Source organism: Callithrix jacchus, chromosome X (assembly GCF_049354715.1).
Source record: "Callithrix jacchus isolate 240 chromosome X, calJac240_pri, whole genome shotgun sequence".
NCBI classification, from domain to species: domain Eukaryota; kingdom Metazoa; phylum Chordata; class Mammalia; order Primates; family Cebidae; genus Callithrix; species Callithrix jacchus.
In genome coordinates this window covers 114,768,959-114,788,509 of record NC_133524.1, presented here as the reverse complement: position 1 = coordinate 114,788,509, position 19,551 = coordinate 114,768,959, and the positions used below count along the sequence as shown (strand labels likewise).

The following is a 19,551-nucleotide window of genomic DNA, read 5'->3' as shown; positions in this document are numbered from 1 at the left end:
TGCCTGACAGTTCACAGCGGCCAGTCAGAAAGCTTGCGGCCTTGCGAACGGGACAGACCACAAGAGTAGAATCTATACGCCAGCCTCTGTGCCCTGCCCAGGCTTGACTCAGAGGCAGTGACAAATGCATTGGGCTGGTTAGTTGATCGGTACACTGAACATGAATCCAGGCAACAACCGGGCAGTGACTTCCCTGAAGATTGAAGTCACTTCCTGTTTGGGACCTCCAGTCCTGAGATGCACTCTCCCACAGCTCAGGCTTCCACGCAGGATCAAAAGCAACTCCTGGGGCAATGAAAGAAATGTAAGGAAAAGCCTATGTGTGGTTGAGAGAGCTTTGAATGAAGTCTGAAATGTGACACTTTTTCTTTTCTTTCTTTTTTTTTTTTTTGACGCAGAGTTGTGCTGTGTCACCCAGGCTGGAGTGCAGTGGCACAATCTCAGCTCACTGCAACCTCTCTGCCTCTCAAGCTCAAGTGATTCTTGTGCCTCAGCCTCCTGAGTAGCTGGGACTACAGCTATGTATCACCACACCCAGCTAATTTTTTGTATTTTAGTATAGACAGGATTTCACCATGTTGTCTAGGCTGGTCTTGAACTCCTGAGCTCAGGCAATCCATCCATCTTAGCCTCCCAAAGAGCTAGGATTATAGGTGTGAGCCACCACACCTGGCCAACACTTCTATATAAGTACCAAATCAGAGTATGAATGAATTCAGCATTCCAATCACATTCCTATACAATGCCTGAATCACTCTCACAGGAAATCCTTACTATAAAAAAAGCATTATAGGCTGGGCACGGTGGCTTATGCCTGTAATCCCAGCACTTTGGGAGGCTGAGGTGGGGAGTTCAAGACCAGCCTGACCAACATGGAGAAACTCCGTCTCTACTAAAAAATACAAAATTAGCCAGGCGTGGTGGCAGGTGCCTGTAATCCCAGCTACTCTGGAGGCTGAGGCTGGAGAATTGCTTGAACCCGGGAGGTGGAGGTTGCGGTAAGTCGAGATTGTGCCACTGCACTCCAGCCTGGGTGAAAAGAGCAAAACTCTGTGTCAAAAAGAAAAAAAAGCATTGTATTGTCACTATAGGAAATACTCATAATTCTGGTTTACGGCAGACTTATAAATAATTGGATTTGTACAGATAAGGGAACCTTACTCCTTAAATGCCAAAATTTTTAAACAGTATTTTCATGACATGTGAAATATACATGTTTATATTACATGTTCACCAGATTTCCCAGCCCACTGAAACCTTTTTCCAGCTTACTCAGGGTAATCTCAATCACATCCTTCATTATGTTACGCTATTTTGTTTTCCTGTCTCTTCTCAGGATTTCAGGCCTTCAGCAGGCACTTCCTTTGTCAGTTTGAGCTTCTTCCCTCCCTCCCCTACTGCAAGATATCTTCCTGTTGCTTCTAATTTGTGCAGCTAGGCAACCAGATTACAGGACTCTTTAGAGCTATGTTATAAACAAAGCACTAGAAAAGGTCTGGAGAATAACAGACCTTTAAGGCTGTAAGGCTACCTCTGCGTGTTTAAGGGAGTTTGCGACTATTTCTTCCATCCAGATTTGGAGCAGATTTTCAGAGAGCAGAGGATGCCAGAGGCACAGGATAAATGCTGTGCTATGGAATATCAGCCTGGGATCAGGCCATGCCTCAAGCCCCCTGTCCCCCACTCAACTCCCTAGAGCACCGAAGGCTTTGAGTGACAGAAAATTGGGAGGAACAATTATGAATAAAGATGAAGCCACACCAGATTCTTCTTTCAGAAAATAAGTGCTGACAAAGCAGGGGTAACACTAGCCTGGGGAATTTGCTCTAACCTCCATAGAGGAGCATCTCTGCATTGTGCCTTAGGGAACTGTAAGCACTGAGGAAATTGAAAATGTGGTTTTGGCCGGGTGTGGTGGCTCGCGCCTGTACTCCCAGCACTTTGGGAGGCCGAGGTGGGTGGATCACCTGAGGTCAGGAGTTTGAGACCAGCCTGGCAAATATGATGAAACCCTGTCTCTACTAAACATATAAAAACTAGCTAAATGTGGTGGTGGGCACCTGTAATCCCAGCTCCTCAAGAGGCTGAGGCAGAAGATTCACTCGAACCCAGGAGGCAGAGGTTGCAGTGAGCCATTGCACTCCAGCCTGAGTGCTGGAGTGAGATTCCATCTTAAAAAAAAAAAAAAAAAAAGGAAAATGTGACTTATCAGGCATAGGCAGATGCTGAGGGAAACCCAATGACATAAAAAATGTCCTAATCGGAAGTACACTAAGGTGAATTTGGGTTTCATGGTTGTAATAATACTTGAGATCTCCGTGGTCTTCCTTACAAACCTCGGGGGGAAAACAGCACATGCTATTTATTTATTTATTTATTTATTGAGATAGAGTCTCACTCTGTTGCCAGGCTGGAGTGCAGTGGCACAATCTCAGCTCACTAGAACCTCCGCCTCCCCGGTTCAAGTGATTCTCCTGCCTCGGCCTCCCAAGTAGCTGGGATGCTAGTAGCTGGGATACAGGCATGCGCCACCATGCCCAGCTAATTTGCATATTTTTAGTAGAGACGGGGTTTCACCATGTTCGCCAGGATGGTCTCGAACTCCTGACCTCATGATCTGCCCACCTCAGCCTCCCAAAGTGCTGGGATTACAGGCATGAGCCACCATTGCACCAGGTAACACATGCAATTTATAATGTCACAGCAATAACCATCATGTCTTCCATATTTTTACTACTTAGAAACCACTTTCATAGTCACTAACTCATCTGGTAATCTATAGAGAAGGCCATTCACCCTCCCATCCTAAGCTGTCACTTGTTACTCTAGGAAGGAATACTTGAAATTTCTCTGCTTCTATTGTCTATAACATTCTTGGCAGCTAAATGCCCACTGCATCCCCATACTTTGTAGGCAAGGATTATCACAGGGTTCTGCTGGGAGGGCTGGGCCAGATGCCAAAGGCCCAGCCAGACACAGGATATCAAATGACGATTGTTTAGATGCTGGGGTTCCTGCCTTTTAGGGACACCTAAGTACAGAGTTCTGCCTCTGCCAGATCATTAACCCCCATACAATGCACAGCAGTCTCCCTCAGCCTGTCCCAGTGTCATTTTTAGCCAATGAAGGAGGTAATAATGCAGAATTCACAGGTCATCATTTCATTACTTTTGTCTGGATATCAAAGAACCAGCAGGATAATGATGATGGAAAAGTTATTTATCATCTCTGAATCTCGATTTGTCTACTCTTAAAATAGGAAGGGTAAAAGTCACCCCTACCCAGTCTCCAGATATTTGGAGATGATAAATGAATAACTACAGTGGAAAAGTTTAATTTTTAAGGTGAATTACTTTGAACTTCTTAGAAAGATCACATAAGTCTAACAGATTCTAACCGGCTCAGAGTTATATATCTTCAGTCACTTAAAAGTTTTGCTAGAAACCACAAAAAATACCTGAAATTAAAGATACAGAAAAGGGAATAAAGCTTAGGATTTGATATTGGGAAAGGGAAGGAAACTTAGCAAAGAAAGTGGCAACCAACAGCAGAGATTGAAATAGAAGAGGAAGACAGGAAAATGTGAAATTGAATTAAAATTTTGTTACTGGTAATGAAAAGGGAAATATAGGCATACCTTGAAGATGTTGTGGATTGGGTTCCAGACAACTGTAACAAAGTGAACATTGTAATAAAGTGAGTCACACATAATTTTTGGTTTCCCAGTGAATATTAAAGTCATGTTTATACTATACTATAGTGTTTTAATTGTGCAATAGCATTGTGTCTTTAAAAATGCCTTAATTTAAAATACTTTATTGCTTTAAAAAAATACTAATGATCATTCGAGCCTTCAGCATGTCATAATCCTTTTGCTGATAGGCCTTGACTTGATGTTGATGGTTCCTGACTGATCAGGGTGGTGGTTGCTGAAGGCTGGGGTGGCTGGGGCAATTTCTTAAAATAAGACAACAATGAAGTTTGCCACATCAATTGATTCTTCCTTTATAAAAGGTTTCTTTTCTTTTTTTTTTGAGATAGAGTTTCACTTTTTTTTTTTTTTTTAAGACAGAGTTTCACAGTCTGGAGTACAGTGGCAGGATCTCGGCTCTCTGCAATTTCTACCTCCCAGGTTCATGTAATTCTGATGCCTCAGCCTCCTGAGTAGTTGGGATTACAGGCGCCTGCCACCATGCCTGGCTGATTTTTTGTATTTTAGTAGAGATGGGGTTTCACTGTGTTGCCTAGGCTGGTCTGGAATTCCTGAGCTCAGGCAATCCGCCTGTCTCAGCCTCCCAAAGTGCAAAAATTACAGGCATGAGCCACCATGACTGGCCCAAAAGATTTCTTTATAGCATGCAATGCTTTTTGATAGCATTTTACTCACAGTGAAACTTCTTTCAAAATTGGAGTCAGTCCTCTCAAACCCTGCCACTGCTTTATCAACTAAGTTTATGTCATATTCTACATCCTTGGTTGTCATTTCAACAATGTTCAGAGCATCCTCACCAGGAGTAAAATTCCACCTCAAAAAATCCACTTTCTTTGCTCATCTATAAGAAGCAATACTCACCTGTTCAAGTTTTATCATGAGATTGCAGCAATTCAATCATATCTTCAGGCTCCACTTCTAATTCTAGTTCTCTTGCTATTTCCACTACATCTGCAGTGACTTCCTCCACTGAAGTCTTGAAACCCTCAAAGTCATCCATGAAGGTTGGAATCAACTTTGTATTCGCCCATTCCTGCATTGCTATAAAGAAATGCCTGAGACTGGGTAATTTATAAACAAAAGAGGTTTATTTGGCTCATGGTACTGCAGGCTGTACAAGAAACATGGCAGCTTCAGCCTCTGGGGAGGCCTCAGGAAGCTTCCAATCATGGCAGATGGCGAAGGAAGAGCAAGTCATTTCACATGGCCACAGTAGGAGAAAGAGGGGGGAGGAGGTGATCCACACTTCTAAGCAACTAGATCTCACAAGAATGTGATAACAGCAACTAAGGCGGGTAGTATTAAAGCATGAGAAACCACTCCCATTATCTAACCACCTTCCTCTAGGCCTTAGCTCCAACACTGAGGATCACAATTCAACATGAGATTTGGGTGGGGACACAGATGCGAAGCGTATTAAACTTCTCAACTGTCCTGTTAATGTTGGTTGATGTTCTTGTTTGTTTTATTTTTTGTTTTGAGATGGAGTCTCACTGTGTTGCCCAGGCTGGAGTGTGGAGGCACAATCTCGGCTCACTGCAACCTCCACCTTCTAGGTTCAAGAGATTCTCCTGCTTCAGCCTACTGAGTAACTGGGATTACAGGTGCCCACCACCACACCTGGCTAATTTTTTATATTTCTAGTAGAGACGGGATTTCACCATGTTGGCTAGGCTGGTCTTGAACTCCTGACCTCAAGTGATCCACCCGCCTTGGCCTCCCAAAGTGCTAGGATTACAGGCCAGGTAGGTATTTTGACCTCCTCCTATTAATCACAAGTGTTCTTAATGGCATTTAGAATGATGAATCCTTTCCAGAAGATTTTCAATTTCCTTTACCTAGATCTATCAAAGAAATAGCTCTATGGCACCCTTACAAAATGTAGTTTTTTAAAAAAATAGGACTTGAAAGTCTATCCATCGGCAACAGAATGGATGTTGTGTTAGCAGACATGAGAACAACATTAATCTCCTTGGGCATAGCCATCGGAGCTCCTGGGTAACTAAGTGCATTGCTAATGAGCTGTAATGTTTGGAAAATTATCCTTTTTTCTGAGCAATAGGTCTCAACAGTGGGCTTAACATATTCAAAAAACCATGCTGTAAATAGACATGCTGTCATCCAGGCTTTGTTGTTCCATTTATGGAACACAATCAGAATATGGCATAATTCTTAAGGACCCTAGGATTTTTTAGAATGATAAATGAACATTGGCTTCAATTTAAAGTCACCAGCTGCATTAGCTCCTAACAAGAGAGTAAGCTTTTCCTTTGAAGCTTTGAAGCCAGGCACTGACTTCTCCTCTCCAGCTATTAAAATCCTAGATGCCGGCCCATCATGGTGGCTCACGCCTCTAATCTCAGCACTTTGGGAGGCCAAGGCAGGCGGATCACTTGAGGTCTGGAGTTCAAGACCAGCTTGGCCAACTTGGCAAAACTCTATCTCTACTAAAATGTATAAAAATTAGCGTGGTGTGGTGGCGGGCACCTGTAATCCCGGCTACTCAGGAGGCTGAGGCAGGAGAATTGCTTGAACCCTGGAGGCGGAGATTGCAGTGAGCTGAGATGGTGCCACTGCACTCCAGCCTGGACAATACAGTGAGACTCCGTCTCAAAAAAATTAAATTCCTAGATGTCATCTCTTTCTAATATAAGGCTGTTTTGTCTACATGGAAAAGCTGTTGTTTAGTGCAGCTACTTTTATCAATGATCTTGGTTAATCTTCTGGATAACTTGCTGCAGCTTATCCATCAGCACTTGCTGCTCCACTTTGTACTTTAGTGTTATCGAGACAGCTTCTTTCCTTACACCTCATAAACTAATCTCTGCTAGCTTTACACTTTTCTTCGGCAGCTTCTTCCTCTCTCTCAGCCTTCAGAGAATTGAAGAGAGTTAGGGCCTAGCTCTGGATTAGGCAGGCTTTGGCTTAAGGGAATACCATGGCTTAAGGAAACATTTGCTCTTCTATCTAGACCACTAAAACTTTCTCTATATTGGCAATAAGGCTGTTCACTTTCTTATCATTCGCATGCTCATTGGAACCGCACTTTAATTTTCTTCAAGAACTTTTCTTTTGCATTCACAACTTGGCTAATTGGCACAAGAGGCCTCGCTGGGCTTTTGACATGCCCTCACTTAGCTTAGTCATTTCTAGCTTTCGATTTAAGGTGAGAGATATGTGTGACTTTTCCTTTCACTTAAACACTTAGAAATAACTGTGGGGTTATTAATTGGCTTAATATCAATATTGTTGTATTTCAGGGAACAGGGAGGCCTAAGGAGAAGGAGAGAGTTTGGAGAAGGGCCAGTCAGTGGAACAGTCTGAATACATAAACACTTATCAATTAAGTTCACTGTCTTATCTGGGCACAGTGTGTGGTACCCCGAAATAATTACAGTGGTAACATCAAGGATCACTGATCACAGCTCACCATACCAGATATAATCATAATAAAAAAAGTTTGAAATACTGAGAGAATTACCAAAATGTGAGAGAGACAAAGTTAGCACATGCTGTTGAGAAAATGGTGCCAACAGACTGACTTGCTCAACACAGGGTTGCCACAAACCTTCCATTTGTGAAAAACACAATATCTGCAAAGTACAATAAAGCCAGGCATAATAAAATGAGGTATGCCTGTATAAACAGCAACTGTCAAGTGATGTTTTCCAACTAGGATTAAAATATTACATAAGGAATTTTTTAAAGAAATTATATCTGGAAGAACTGAGCAACAATTAAGAATGCATTATAAAGGATATGATACTTACATATGTAAAATAAATTTACATGGTAAATTCCAACCAGAGTGAATGCTGCAGCTGGGTGTCAAAAATCTTTTAACCATACTGAATTTGGCAGTGATTCTATACAAGGATATGATTTATATTCAAGGACTGACTATTTGGGTATCTCATCCAGATTCAAGATATCAAGACCCACATGGAATACAGCAATGAAGCCAAAGGAAGGAAAGGGAGAACTAATCATCACGGCCCTATTTCAGATGTAGTCCCTTTACCCATCTTACATTTCTGCACCTTTCATGCTTCTAAGCCAAGTCAAACAGTTATGCACAGAGTGGATAACTTACATCTGGCCTAAGGGCCTACCCTTCAGAAAGGTACACATGCTGGAGGCAAGGAAGCTGAGCTGCAATTCTGGCAGATTTGTACTGCTTGGGTTGATCTACACTGCCTCCAGTCACTCCTTTTCTATGGAAGATTACTAAAGGCAGTAAGACAATAGTATTTCTCTAGTTTGCTCACCCGTGAGATTCAAAGGGAAAAGAATGACAGCAGGAAATTGCTGCAAGAGCTGCGCATCCAAAGTCACCAAATACCATAGGATTGTGTGTGAATGTGCGTGTGTGTATGCATGTACATACACAAACACTAGTATACTCTAGTGGTATGGTTCAGTTAAACACTATGAGTCAGGTCAGGAGCAGCCAACCACTTTTGCCGCTCAGGTTCCTTCTGGGAATTTGGTTTTTACTTCTAGTGAGAAATCTGGAAAAGGCTCCACTAGTCATCCTTCTCCTGGGAGAAAGACCACATTAATTTTCCTTCTCTCAGGACACTGGGAAATTCTGCTCACTTAGCCTTGTTAGAGGGTTTATCAGGAATTAATTTATGGTGACACAACCATGAGATATTAAGAGTCCCTACAGAATTAGGTACAGCCTGCCTCATTCTTCTAAGGTCAATCTCATAAAGAACAAATATCTTGCTTTCTATTTAAGAACTCCTGTTTGATCTGGGGGCACTTCTTATGTTATGAGTATGACGCTTGGGACAGAAGTAGAAGGGACAATGTGTGTTTCATGGTGAGTAATGAGAGAGGGAAAGGACTATAACTGACAAACAAGTGAGTACTGCCTGTGCTGCCTCCTCGCCTTGGGTAAAACAAGCACGGTCTGTTAGACTGAAGAGGTGGTCTGATGTTCACAATCCAGACTCTTACAGAATTAGAAAATCATCACCAGCTATACATTCCTGGTGAGTAGGGTGGGAAGTTAGTGGTCACTTGGTACCGAGGGGGTATAGCAGAGACTATTAATAGACATAAAATCTACTAGGTATGCCTCTACATATTCCAGTCTTCCTTGTGGTTAGATTGGGGCTAGGTGTTAAGTTCTTGCCAATGAAATGTATGTGGAAGTTCTATGTTACCTCTGGGATGAGGGGATTAAGGCACATGGGCTTCCAGTTCTCCTTTTCTTTGCTATGGTGTCCTTGGAGGTCATCTGTTCCAGATGGCATGGCTACAAGATAGAAGAGGGCCAACCACTCTATATCAAATATTATGTGAGCAACACATAAACCTTTGTTATTTGTTGCTGTATCAGTCTAGCCTGTCCTGACTAATACAGGCACCAAAGCAGTGTTCCATTTAGGATACCAGAACCTTAGTGCAAGAAATTAAGCTACTCACACCCACAATGTATAGTTCCTTTTAGAGACACAAACTCTACCAGGATAATCAGATTTCATGTTTCCCAAGACTCTCCTCGACAAAACTTTGTCTCTGAAGGAGAATGGTTTGCCATGAAATAGTAACTTCAAGTGTAGAGGCGATCTCTCCTAAGGACATACATCTTCCAAATATCATAAAGCATCCAAAATGTACTGAATAGCTCATGAAATCTCTTCCTAGGCACCTATCATCTCCTTCTGCTACTTCCCATTTTACTGATGACACTGGACACAAATGCTGGCTTGTAGCCTTTATACACAGAACTCCCTCATACATTAGGTTCCCATAAAAAACAGGAGACACAACTAAGTTTCTGTTTATCAAAGCTATCTGATAGTGGCAAGTACCTGTAGTCCCAGCTCCTTGGGACGCTGAAGCAGGAGGATTGCCTGAGCCCAGGAATTCAAGTCCAGCTTCAGCGACAGCAAGATCCCATCTCAAAAAAAAATCTCAGCATCTCATAGGCCCTGGTTCAGCATACTTTTAAAGTTTAGAATAGGAAGGAGAAGAACATCCTTCATTCACTGTCTCCAAGATGTCTAACATTCGCCTCAATCTCTCATTGAGCCAGCAGGTCCAGCATAAGATAGGAAGCACAACACTTCATTTTTTTTTATGTTTATTTTTTGAGACAGAATCTCACTCTGGAGTGAGCTGGAGTGCAGTAGAACGATCTCCATTCACTGCAACTTCTGCCCACCGGCTCAAGAGAGTCTCGTCTCAGCCTCCCGAGTAGCTGGGACTATAGGCATGCACTATCACATTTGGCTGTTTGGTTTTTTTTTTTTTTTGTATTTTTGGTGGAGACAGGGTTTCACCATGTTATCCAGGCTGGTCTCAAACTTCTGACCTCAAGTGATCAACCTGCCTTGGCCTCCCAAAGTTCTGGGATTACAGGTGTGAGCCACCATGCCTGGCCAGGAAGCACAACAATTTAAACCTTGAAAACAAAAGGGCTGGAACAACTTTGGCTTGACACTCTTCACAAACGAGGGAAGACCTCTCTTAGCTATTTTTCACTATAACCAGTTGAAAGCTCTGCCTTTCAGAGCATCTACTTACTGATCTGACAGGGACCCCACTTTGCTTATTGCAAAAGCCCAAACTATGTCTTTAAAAATGTTTCTTTAAAAAGCAGGTCACATCACCAATGAAAGTTTGAGAACTTACATACACAGAGAAATATTTTTCTTGGGTTACTGACAAGTTAAGAATTTCGATATATTCTCCCCCTAAAGGAACTTGGTGAGAAGGCCTGTCTGGTGGTAAGGGGCTAGACAAAAGCCATGGCTTGGGTCGTGTGTACAAGCTTACCCCTTGCTCCGCAGCTGGAATCTGTTTCTGTTGGGAGAAGCCAGTCAAAGAAGTCCTTACATCTCTGACCCCAAAAACCTCTTCTGAGCACTGCCCAACACTCCTGTTATACAACATGTAAAATAAATAATCAACCTTAAAAGTCAGGCAGCCAAAACTCTACTTGAATAATAAGCCCTTTTACAAACTGCTTGTCATCTGCCAAAATCAGCTCCAAAGGAACACTAGGAACTCAAAATTCTATTGTTCTCATTAACTACTTGGGGGAACAAGATGAACTTCAGTGGCTTTATTGGTTTTCTGAGAGACAAGCAACATTAAGATTTTCATCTACCTGCACCTTGTCTTTGATCTCAATAACTTAAATGTAGCTCCAGTCCCACCATCTCTGAGAGGCCTCTGTTAAAAGGGTGAGCTAGAAAGGGACCCCAGCCCTTTCTTAGAACATATGCTATTCTCTACTTCTCTCCTGCCTGATTGTTAGGGTGGGAAAGAAAGAATCTAAATGCCAACTTTTTCAGAATATTCACTGAAAGAGAGGAACAGGGCCAGACAGTAACATCTGAAATTTAGTCTTCGGCTGGTGAGGGCCCTCTGGCTTAAGTTCAAAAGGAAAGAGGTGCTTTGCCCAAGGAAAGCTATTTAAAACTATGTTTGGTGCATTTTGGAAAGCCTCATGATACACTGTTGGCCCAGAACAGGTTGTCTGGGATTCAAAATGCAGGGTGGGGTTTTTTTTAGGCATCAGACAAGATTTATTGACATGACAATTCCACATTTTCTGAGAAGCGTTAAAATTTATCTGAGGCCCCCAAACTAGAAGGCAGTAACCAAGACTGGTCTTGGTTATATGCATTTATCATAAAATTCACTCAAATAGCAGATTGAAGTTTCCATAAAACAATTAGCCCTTTTTCTCTTTCCATGCAAAGAGGACAGAGAGAAGCTATTCAAACATTCTTTTTCAAACCAGATGTGAACAAAGAATCCTCAAGTCTAGATGCAATGTTGAATCCAGTAACAGTGCTCCTAAAACCAACCAGATCTCTCAGAAGGCAAGGGAGGAAGGGGAGGTGAATGGCAGTGCAGTCACTGTGCTGCCAAGTGAGACAGAGAGCATCACTGTCTGGAGGTCTCTCGTTAAGTGGTCTTATTAAGAAAATCTTCCAGGTAAATGCTTTCAGTGAAACAAAAACAAACAAAAAAAGAAAATCTGATAGGAGAAATCTGTTATAAAACTCATCTCTGATGAACCACAAAAGGGATTTCAATGTGTACTTGACATTAATATCCCAGGACTGTCAACCCACAGATGCAAAGCTCAGGATTTCCTTCTATATAAGGTCTTACTACCCTGCCTTTTCCTGTTACTGTTCCCTCCTGTTAAATTGGTTCCTTCTTCTGTTAGGTTCCATACATATGGATTTGATCGCACTTGTTACCTTCACTAGCTTATAGGTTTTCTGAGAGCAGGGTCCCAGCCTTATTCATCTCTGCACCTCCATTATTAGCACAATTCCTGGAACATTGTAGGTATTCATTAAATCATTTAATTGCTGATAAGATTAATAATACTTATAGTTGGCTGGATACCGTGGCTCACGCCTGTAATCCCAACACTTTGGGAGGCCAACGTGGGTGGATCACGAGGTCAGGAGTTTGAGACCAGCCTTACCAACATGGTGAAACCCTGTCTTTACTAAAAATACAGAAAAAAAATTAGCTAGGCATGGTGGCAAGCAATTGTAATCCCAGCTACTCAGGAGGCAGAGGCAGGAGAATCGCTTGAACCCAGGAGACAGAGGTTGTAGTGAGCCGAGATGGCGCCACTGTACTCCAGCCTGGGTGAACTGTACTGCAGCCTGGGTGACAGAGTGAGACTCCATCTTGAATAATAATAATAATAATAATAATAATAATAATACTTATAGTTAACTTTTGAGTGTTCAGAAACTCTATGTTTAACATCCTGTATTTCACCTCATTTTCCAGGTGAGAGAGCTGAGGCACTGAGATGTTAAGTATCATGCCTAATCTCATCCAGAAAATAAGTGGCAAAGCAACAATACAAATTAGGTGATCGGCACCAGAACCCTCATTCCTTTTTTTCTTTTTTGAGACCAAGTCTCACTCTGTCACCCAAGCTGGAGTTCAGTAGCACAATCTAGGCTCACTGCAACCTCTGCCTCCTGGATTCAAGCAATTCTCCTGCCTCAGCCTCCCGAGTAGCTGGGATTACAGGCGCGTGCCACCATGCCCAGCTAATTTTTGGTAGAGATGGGGTTTCACCATATTAGCCAGGATGGTCTCGATCTCCTGACCACATGATCTGCCTGTGTCGGCCTCCCAAAGTGCTGGGATTATAGGTGTGAGCCACCGCGCCCAACCCCATTCTTAACTACTACACAGAGTGGTACACAGGAATGAATGAGTGATCTCATAAAAGGGCTATATACCTATGAAATTATTAAACAAGAACTTAAATTGGTTTGATTTAGAAATGTGGTTTATTCACACAAAAATGGATTAAGTACCTAGTACTCTCTACCAAGGCCAGCAATACGCATTAGTAGTACAAAGACAAACTATGGTCTTATTCCTCAATGAGAAGAGAGACAAATGACAAAAGGTCACTAAGCACTTACTTTGTGCTGGGCACTGTTCTAAGTACTTCACATTGTTAATCTCTTTAATCTTTACAAAATCCCTATTATGAAACCCTTATTATATTATTATTATTAAATTGAGATGAGACAGATAAGAAACTGAGGCTTGGGGAGGTTAAGCAACTTGCAAGAGCCATCATTTGAATACAAACAGCCTAGCTCCAGAACCCTAGCTCTCATCACTACCCTCTACTGCCTTTTCAGTTTACAACCACACAACCATAGCACAATGTGATATATGCTGAGAGAAAGAAAGAAAAAAAATATAGATGCAGAGAGGAAATTATGACTTTTGCTAGAGAGTGGGCTCAAAGAAGGCTCTGTGGAGCAGGTAACATATGAGCTCAGCCCTGAAGGCATGAGAATAGGAAAGAAATTGAGGTTGGGCACAGTGGCTCACGCCTGTAATCCCAGCACTTTGAGAGGCTGAGGCAGGCATGTCACTTGAGGTCAGGAGTTCGAGATCAGCCTGGCCAACATAGTGAAATCCCACCTCTACTAAGAACAAAAATTAGCCAGGCATGATAGCAGGCATCTGTAGTATCAGCTGCTTGGGAAGCTGAGGCAGGAGAACTGCTTGAACCCAGGAGGTGGAGGTCGCAGTGAGCCGAAATCACACCACTGCACTCTAGCCTAGGCGACAGAGAGAGACTGTCTCAAAAACATAAAAATAAAAGTTAAAAATTAAAAAAATCAAACCAAAACACTACATGGAGCCCAGTAAAACTTGTATGTGTTTTCAAATCCATCACTACTAAAGTACAAAGCTAAGAAGCAAGTCCAGCACTATACTGTCTTCTGCTAGTGAGGCCACGTCTCACCAAGGAATAGGGAAATAACCAATGACTCTGTGGCCAGAATGTTTATGTCAAGTTTCCCACTTGGTTGAAACATTTCCGGGGGTTTTAGTCAGCGTCACAGTACCTGTAAGAACTTCTTTTCCTCTCCCTTCCATGCGATAGATAATAGTTCTTGAAGGAGATCCTTAGACTCTCTTTAATGTAACTTGAGGCCAGATCTTCCAAAGTTGGAAAAAGAGGCTAGAATCACCATGTAGGTGAAAAGGATAGCTGGACCTCACAGCCCCAGTTTTTTTTCCATACATGAAGATACTCTGTTCTGCTAACTGCAGAGGTTCTGAACTCAGTTTTATTAAAGGGCATCCATGGGTTCCCTTAGAGTTCATTCCACTCAAACCTATTGGCAACATCTGCTCCTGTCATCTCTACCTTCCCTGAGGATTACTGGGTACAACCCCCAAGAAATGAAGGTGAATAAGTACAAGTGAACTCAACGCTCAGTAAGTGCTCCTGGAGCAAACTTGCAATTATTTCTCCCACTCAAAATACCCTTTCTCGATCCCACATACCATTTGAGTTACTGCCTCATTTCTCTGCTCATCTTTAAAACAAAAATCTTCAAAAGATTTGTCTATACTCCCTGTCTACAATTTTCTTCTTCTCCTTCCTTTTTGAACCATTCTCATCAAGCTTTTGTTCACTGAAACAGCTTTTATCAAGGCTACTAGCGACCTCTATGTTGTTAAATTCTACCAAAAATTCCCAGCCCTCATCTTACTTGGCCAACCAGAAGTATTTTTCACAGTTGATCATTCGCTCTTCATTGAAGCATCTTCTTCACTTGGCTTCCAGGACACCATTCTCATCTGCTTTTCCTACTACCTTCTGGCCACTTTTTCTTAGCCCCCATTGCTTGTTCCTCTTTACGTTCCTAAACTCTAAATGTTGAGATGTCTCAGGGCTTGGTCCTTGGTCACCTTCTCTTCTCTAACTATTCTCACTCCTTGGTGATTTCGTCCATATCATACCTTAAATACGATGTAGATGCCTATGACTCAGAAATCTTTATCTCTGGCCTGGGCCACTCCTCTGAATGCCAGGCTCATACATCCTACAGCATATTCAACATCCCCACTTAGATGTCTAACTGGCAGCTCAAATTAAACACACCCAAAATTGAGCTTCCAATATACTCCCAACCCTGTTCATCTGACAGTCTTCACCATTACAGTTAGTGTCAACTCTATCTTTCCGACCATTCAGGCCGAAAGCCTTGGCATCATCTTGGACAGAGATGCCGTGTTACAGAACTCCCAAGGCACCAGTCACATTTTCGTCAATGCTACTAGTGCTATGCCATATGGTGACCCTGCTTTTCTTGATTCCTCTCATATCCTACATCTGGTCTGTCAGCAAATTCAGTTGGCTCCACCTTCAAAATGTATCTAAAATCCAACGACTTCTCCCCAATTCCACTATTCCTCCCCTGACCCAAGCTTGCCCCCTTATAATTTACTTTCCATAAAACAACCACAGCAATTCTTATAAAATATGTCAGATCACATCACTCCCCTACTCAAAATTCCCCAATGCTTCCCATCACATTCAAAATTCTTACAATAGCCTATGAGATGCTGTATTGCTTTTTTCTTTTATATTTATCCCTATCTACTAGACTGTATATTTTCTTTCTTTATCTCACTTATTGTCTGCTGCCCATATGTGAATATAAGCTCCATAAAGTCAGGGATTTGGTCTGTTTTATTCACAGATGAAGCCCCACCACATACAGCAATACAAAGTATTGCACAATATGTATTTGTAAATGGAATGAATGAAATAGATTGGTTAGGGGGAAATCTTGGCACATGAGCCAGAATTATACCAAAACACAATATGACAAGTGAAATGGCATTTGAGGAGCCAGCTAGTGTTGTGACATCGTCAAACCCCAGGAGATGTTTTCAGTTCCTACTTCCTACCATTGTTTTGACATTTTGTCTGAGGAAGTCTTTCTTCTTTTGTCTCCTGAAGAGAAAGAAATTGACTATATAGCATAGTAAGGAGCTCCCCCTAGTGGAAGTAACTCCATCAAAGCAATGGAATAGAAAATCATAGCTTGGTGCTTGAATTACAAAGATGACTCGGGACAAAGGAAGTGACTCCACCATTCACAGGGAAAATCCTCAGTGGAAACACTGGGGAACTAAAGATTGGATCTGAAGTACATGGTAGAAATTACCAATTCACTTTATTGTTGAACCTCTTTTGCATCTGATGATGGGAAAAAATAATTCATTTAAAATTGAACAACAGGCCGGGCACAGTGGCTCAAGCCTTTAATCCCAGCACTTTGGGAGGTCAAGGTGAGCAGATCACTTGAGGTCAGGAGTTCGAAACCAGCCTGGCCAACGTGAAGAAAGTGCTAAAAATACAAAAAATTAGCCAGGCATGGTGGCATGTACCCACAATCCCAGCTACTCGGGAGGCTGAGGCACAATAATTGCTTGAACCCAGGGAGTGGAGGTTGCAGAGAGCTGAGATCGTGCACTGCACTCCAGCGTGGGCAACAGAGCCAGAATCTGTCTCAAAAAAAAAAAGTTGAACAACATATGTACCTACTCTCAAGGAATTTAAAATCTGGTAGAGAATGTAACTCATGAATACAAATAAGCACAAAGCAGTAAGTATGGATGTAAATCAGTGAATATGAGCCAAACGAGATGAATAAACTAAAAGATATGACTCACCCAGGAAAAAGAGGGATTATTTTAGGCTGAGGAAATCCAGGAAAACATCTTGGAGAGAGTGGTTCTTGAGCGGCACCTTGAAAGACAAACAAAATTTAAATAAGCAAGTACTACAAGTAAAGACTGAAATCTAGAGAAGGGCACATCATGTCAAATTTCAAGCAGATCAGCGGGGTTTTGTAAAGGTCACAATTTGGGTAACAACACAGAACCTGAAACCCTCCTTAAAAAGAGCAGAGAGGGATTAGTGAGACAAAGGTCCTTGGCAAAGGTAAACACAGTCAGAAACCAAAGAAAGTCCCTTTCTTCATTTTCCCTTGGATGAAAGGAACACGACTTAAATATACAGGAAAAAAAAAAAGAAAATAATATAATGGAAGTAGTTATTCTCTTCCACAGGCATGTCTACTGAGGCAATTTTCTGTTGAATCTAGAAGAGGGGTCCATAAACTTTTTATTTAAAGCGCCAGATAGGCTGGGCACAGTGGCTCATACCTGTAATCCCAGAATTTATGGGAGGCTGAGGCGGGTGGATCACTTAAGCCCAGGAGTTCAAGACCAGCCTGGGCAACACAGTAAGACCTCATCTCTATAAAAAATTTAAATATTAGCTGAGCATGGTGTGGCACACCTGTAATTCCAGCTACTTGGGAGGATGAGGTGGGTCGGTCGCTTGAGCCCAGGAGTTCAAGGCTGCAGTGAGCCATGATCACTCCACTGCACTCCAGCCTGGGTGACAGAGTGAGACCTTGTCTTATGAATAAATACATAAATGAACAGATTGTAAATATTTGTGACTTTGTAAGTCATATACAGTTTCTGTTGCAACTACTCAACTCTGCCATCAGAGGGTAAAAGCAGTGATAGACATTACATAAATAAATAAACAATAAAACTTTATTTACAAAAATAGATGGCAGACCAGATTTGGTCCACATGCCGAAGTCTGCTGACTCCTGGCCTACAATAAGAGAAGCAGTTACATGATTCCAATGCTTAATCACATCAGGCTTTGGTAGCCTGATGTGCTCATGGATGCAACAGAGATACACCTAACTCTAGTATCAGATTGGGCAGGTTCTTGGGCTGGGTTCCTTCTTTTCTGACCAGTGCTTAGATGTATATTGCCAATATTTGCCTCTCTGGTCCTTCTTTTTAATTGCTGGTCACCCTACAAAATCCAGTCTCATTTTGAAAACCTCCATTATAAGAAAGCTATCGATAGGGCTATTGTTAGGGCTCATAAGGTAGCATTTATCTTGATACATTTTCTACTTTTTCATGGTCTGGACTTCACCTTGGCTTTGCAGGATAAGAAATTCAATCTAGGCCAGGTGCAGTGGCTCATGCCTGTTTTCCCAACACTTTGGGAGGCCAAGGTGGGTGGATCACCTTAGGTCAGGAGTTCAAGACCAGCCTGGCCAATATGGCAAAACCCCGTCTCTACTAAAAATACAAAAATTAGCCAGGCAACAGTGGTGGGGGCCTGTAGTACCAGCTACTCAGGAGGCTGAGGCAAGAGAATTGTTTGAACCCAGGAGGTGGAGGTTGCAGTGAGCCGAGATCATGCTACTGCATACCAGCCCGGATGACAGAGCAAGATTCTGTCTCAAAAAAAAAGAAAGAAAGAAAAAGAAAAAAGAAATTCAATCTAGAGTCATCTGAAATTGGGAAGACTATGAAAGCTCTACTTATCAGTAAAACTCCCAGAGGAATGCCAGTAGCATCAGTTTACATTCAGCAGCATTTCACAGAGAATACCCCGATACTTTGTTACCTGCAAGGGAGGGGGGAGCCTCCATTCTTACATGTTTTCCCACCCTGCAAAAAAAATAGTGACAAATTTGACAATGTGAATACTTACAAGAGGCATTAACTATAAGCTTTGTGAAAAGAGAGATTATTTTTTAAATTAGAAATCATCTGTTATTTTTACAAAAGCAGTATATATTCATTGTGAAAAATTCAAAAGCAAAATAACTAAATAGAACACTGTGTTCCCATCACACAGAAATCACCACTGTTAACAGCTTAGTATATATCATTTCAGATATTTTTCTAAGTGTGTATAATACGTAATGCATTTTCTACCAAAAATGAAACAGTGTACAAAATGTTTCACAACTGCCCTTTTCAGTTAGTGACCTCCACCATTTCACATTAATAAGTTTTCACATCATCTAATAAGCATCCATATTCAAATTTCCCTAACTTTCCCAAAAATGTCCTCTAAAGCAAATTTGTTCAAATCATGATCCAATCTCAGACCATACGCTGCATCTCAAGTCTCTTTTCATTGAGAACAGTATCCTCTTTCCGGACAAAAATTTTGTTTCAGCTGGGCGCAGTGGCTCGCACCTGTAATCCCAGCACTTTGGGAGGCCGAGGCGGGCAGATCATCTACAGTTGGGGGTTTGAGACCAGCCTGACCAACATGGAGAAACCCCGCCTCTACTAATAATACAAAAATTAGTCAGTTGTGGTGGTGCAGGCCTGCAATCCCAGCTACTTGGGAGGCTGAGGCATGAGAATTGCTTGAACCCGGGAGGTGGAGGTTGCGGTGAGCTGAGATCGTGCCATTGCACTCCATCCGGGGCAACAAGAGTGAAACTCCATCTCAAAAAAAAAAATTTGTTTCATGCTATATCCCCAATTCATTTAACAGGTCTTAGTACATAATAGTAACTCAATAAATGTTGGTATAATTAATCAAATACTTAGGGGGTGGGAGATTCATGCTAGAGTTTATCTCATCAACCCATTACCCTTTATCTCCATTTTATAAATAATAAAAATAAAGACCAGAGACGTAAAGTGACTTCCCAATGTCA

The 19,551-nt window shown here is 41.9% G+C and overlaps 1 protein-coding gene across 23 annotated transcripts in view; it reads right to left on the bottom strand.

Moving 5' to 3' along the window:
* The window catches only part of LOC144580984 (uncharacterized), a 94,757-nt gene that overhangs the window by 70,520 nt on the left and 4,686 nt on the right, over positions 1-19,551 (bottom strand). For 6 of the 23 annotated variants that reach the window (XR_013531415.1, XR_013531414.1, XR_013531426.1 and 3 more), the window contains exons 2-4: positions 18,498-18,541; positions 16,721-16,796; positions 3,638-3,669 (exon numbers count right to left, since the gene is read on the bottom strand). Coding sequence is in view for 3 of the 23 variants with exons in the window: in XM_078362470.1 (XP_078218596.1) it covers positions 3,638-3,669; positions 16,721-16,796; positions 18,498-18,522 (133 nt within the window). In the remaining 20 variants the exon portion in view is untranslated. Of the gene's footprint in view, positions 1-3,637; positions 3,670-4,573; positions 8,979-10,504; positions 10,608-16,720; positions 16,797-18,497; positions 18,542-19,551 lie in introns of all 23 variants that reach the window. The other 17 variants (XR_013531423.1, XR_013531428.1, XR_013531424.1 and 14 more) reach the window with 9 other exon arrangements.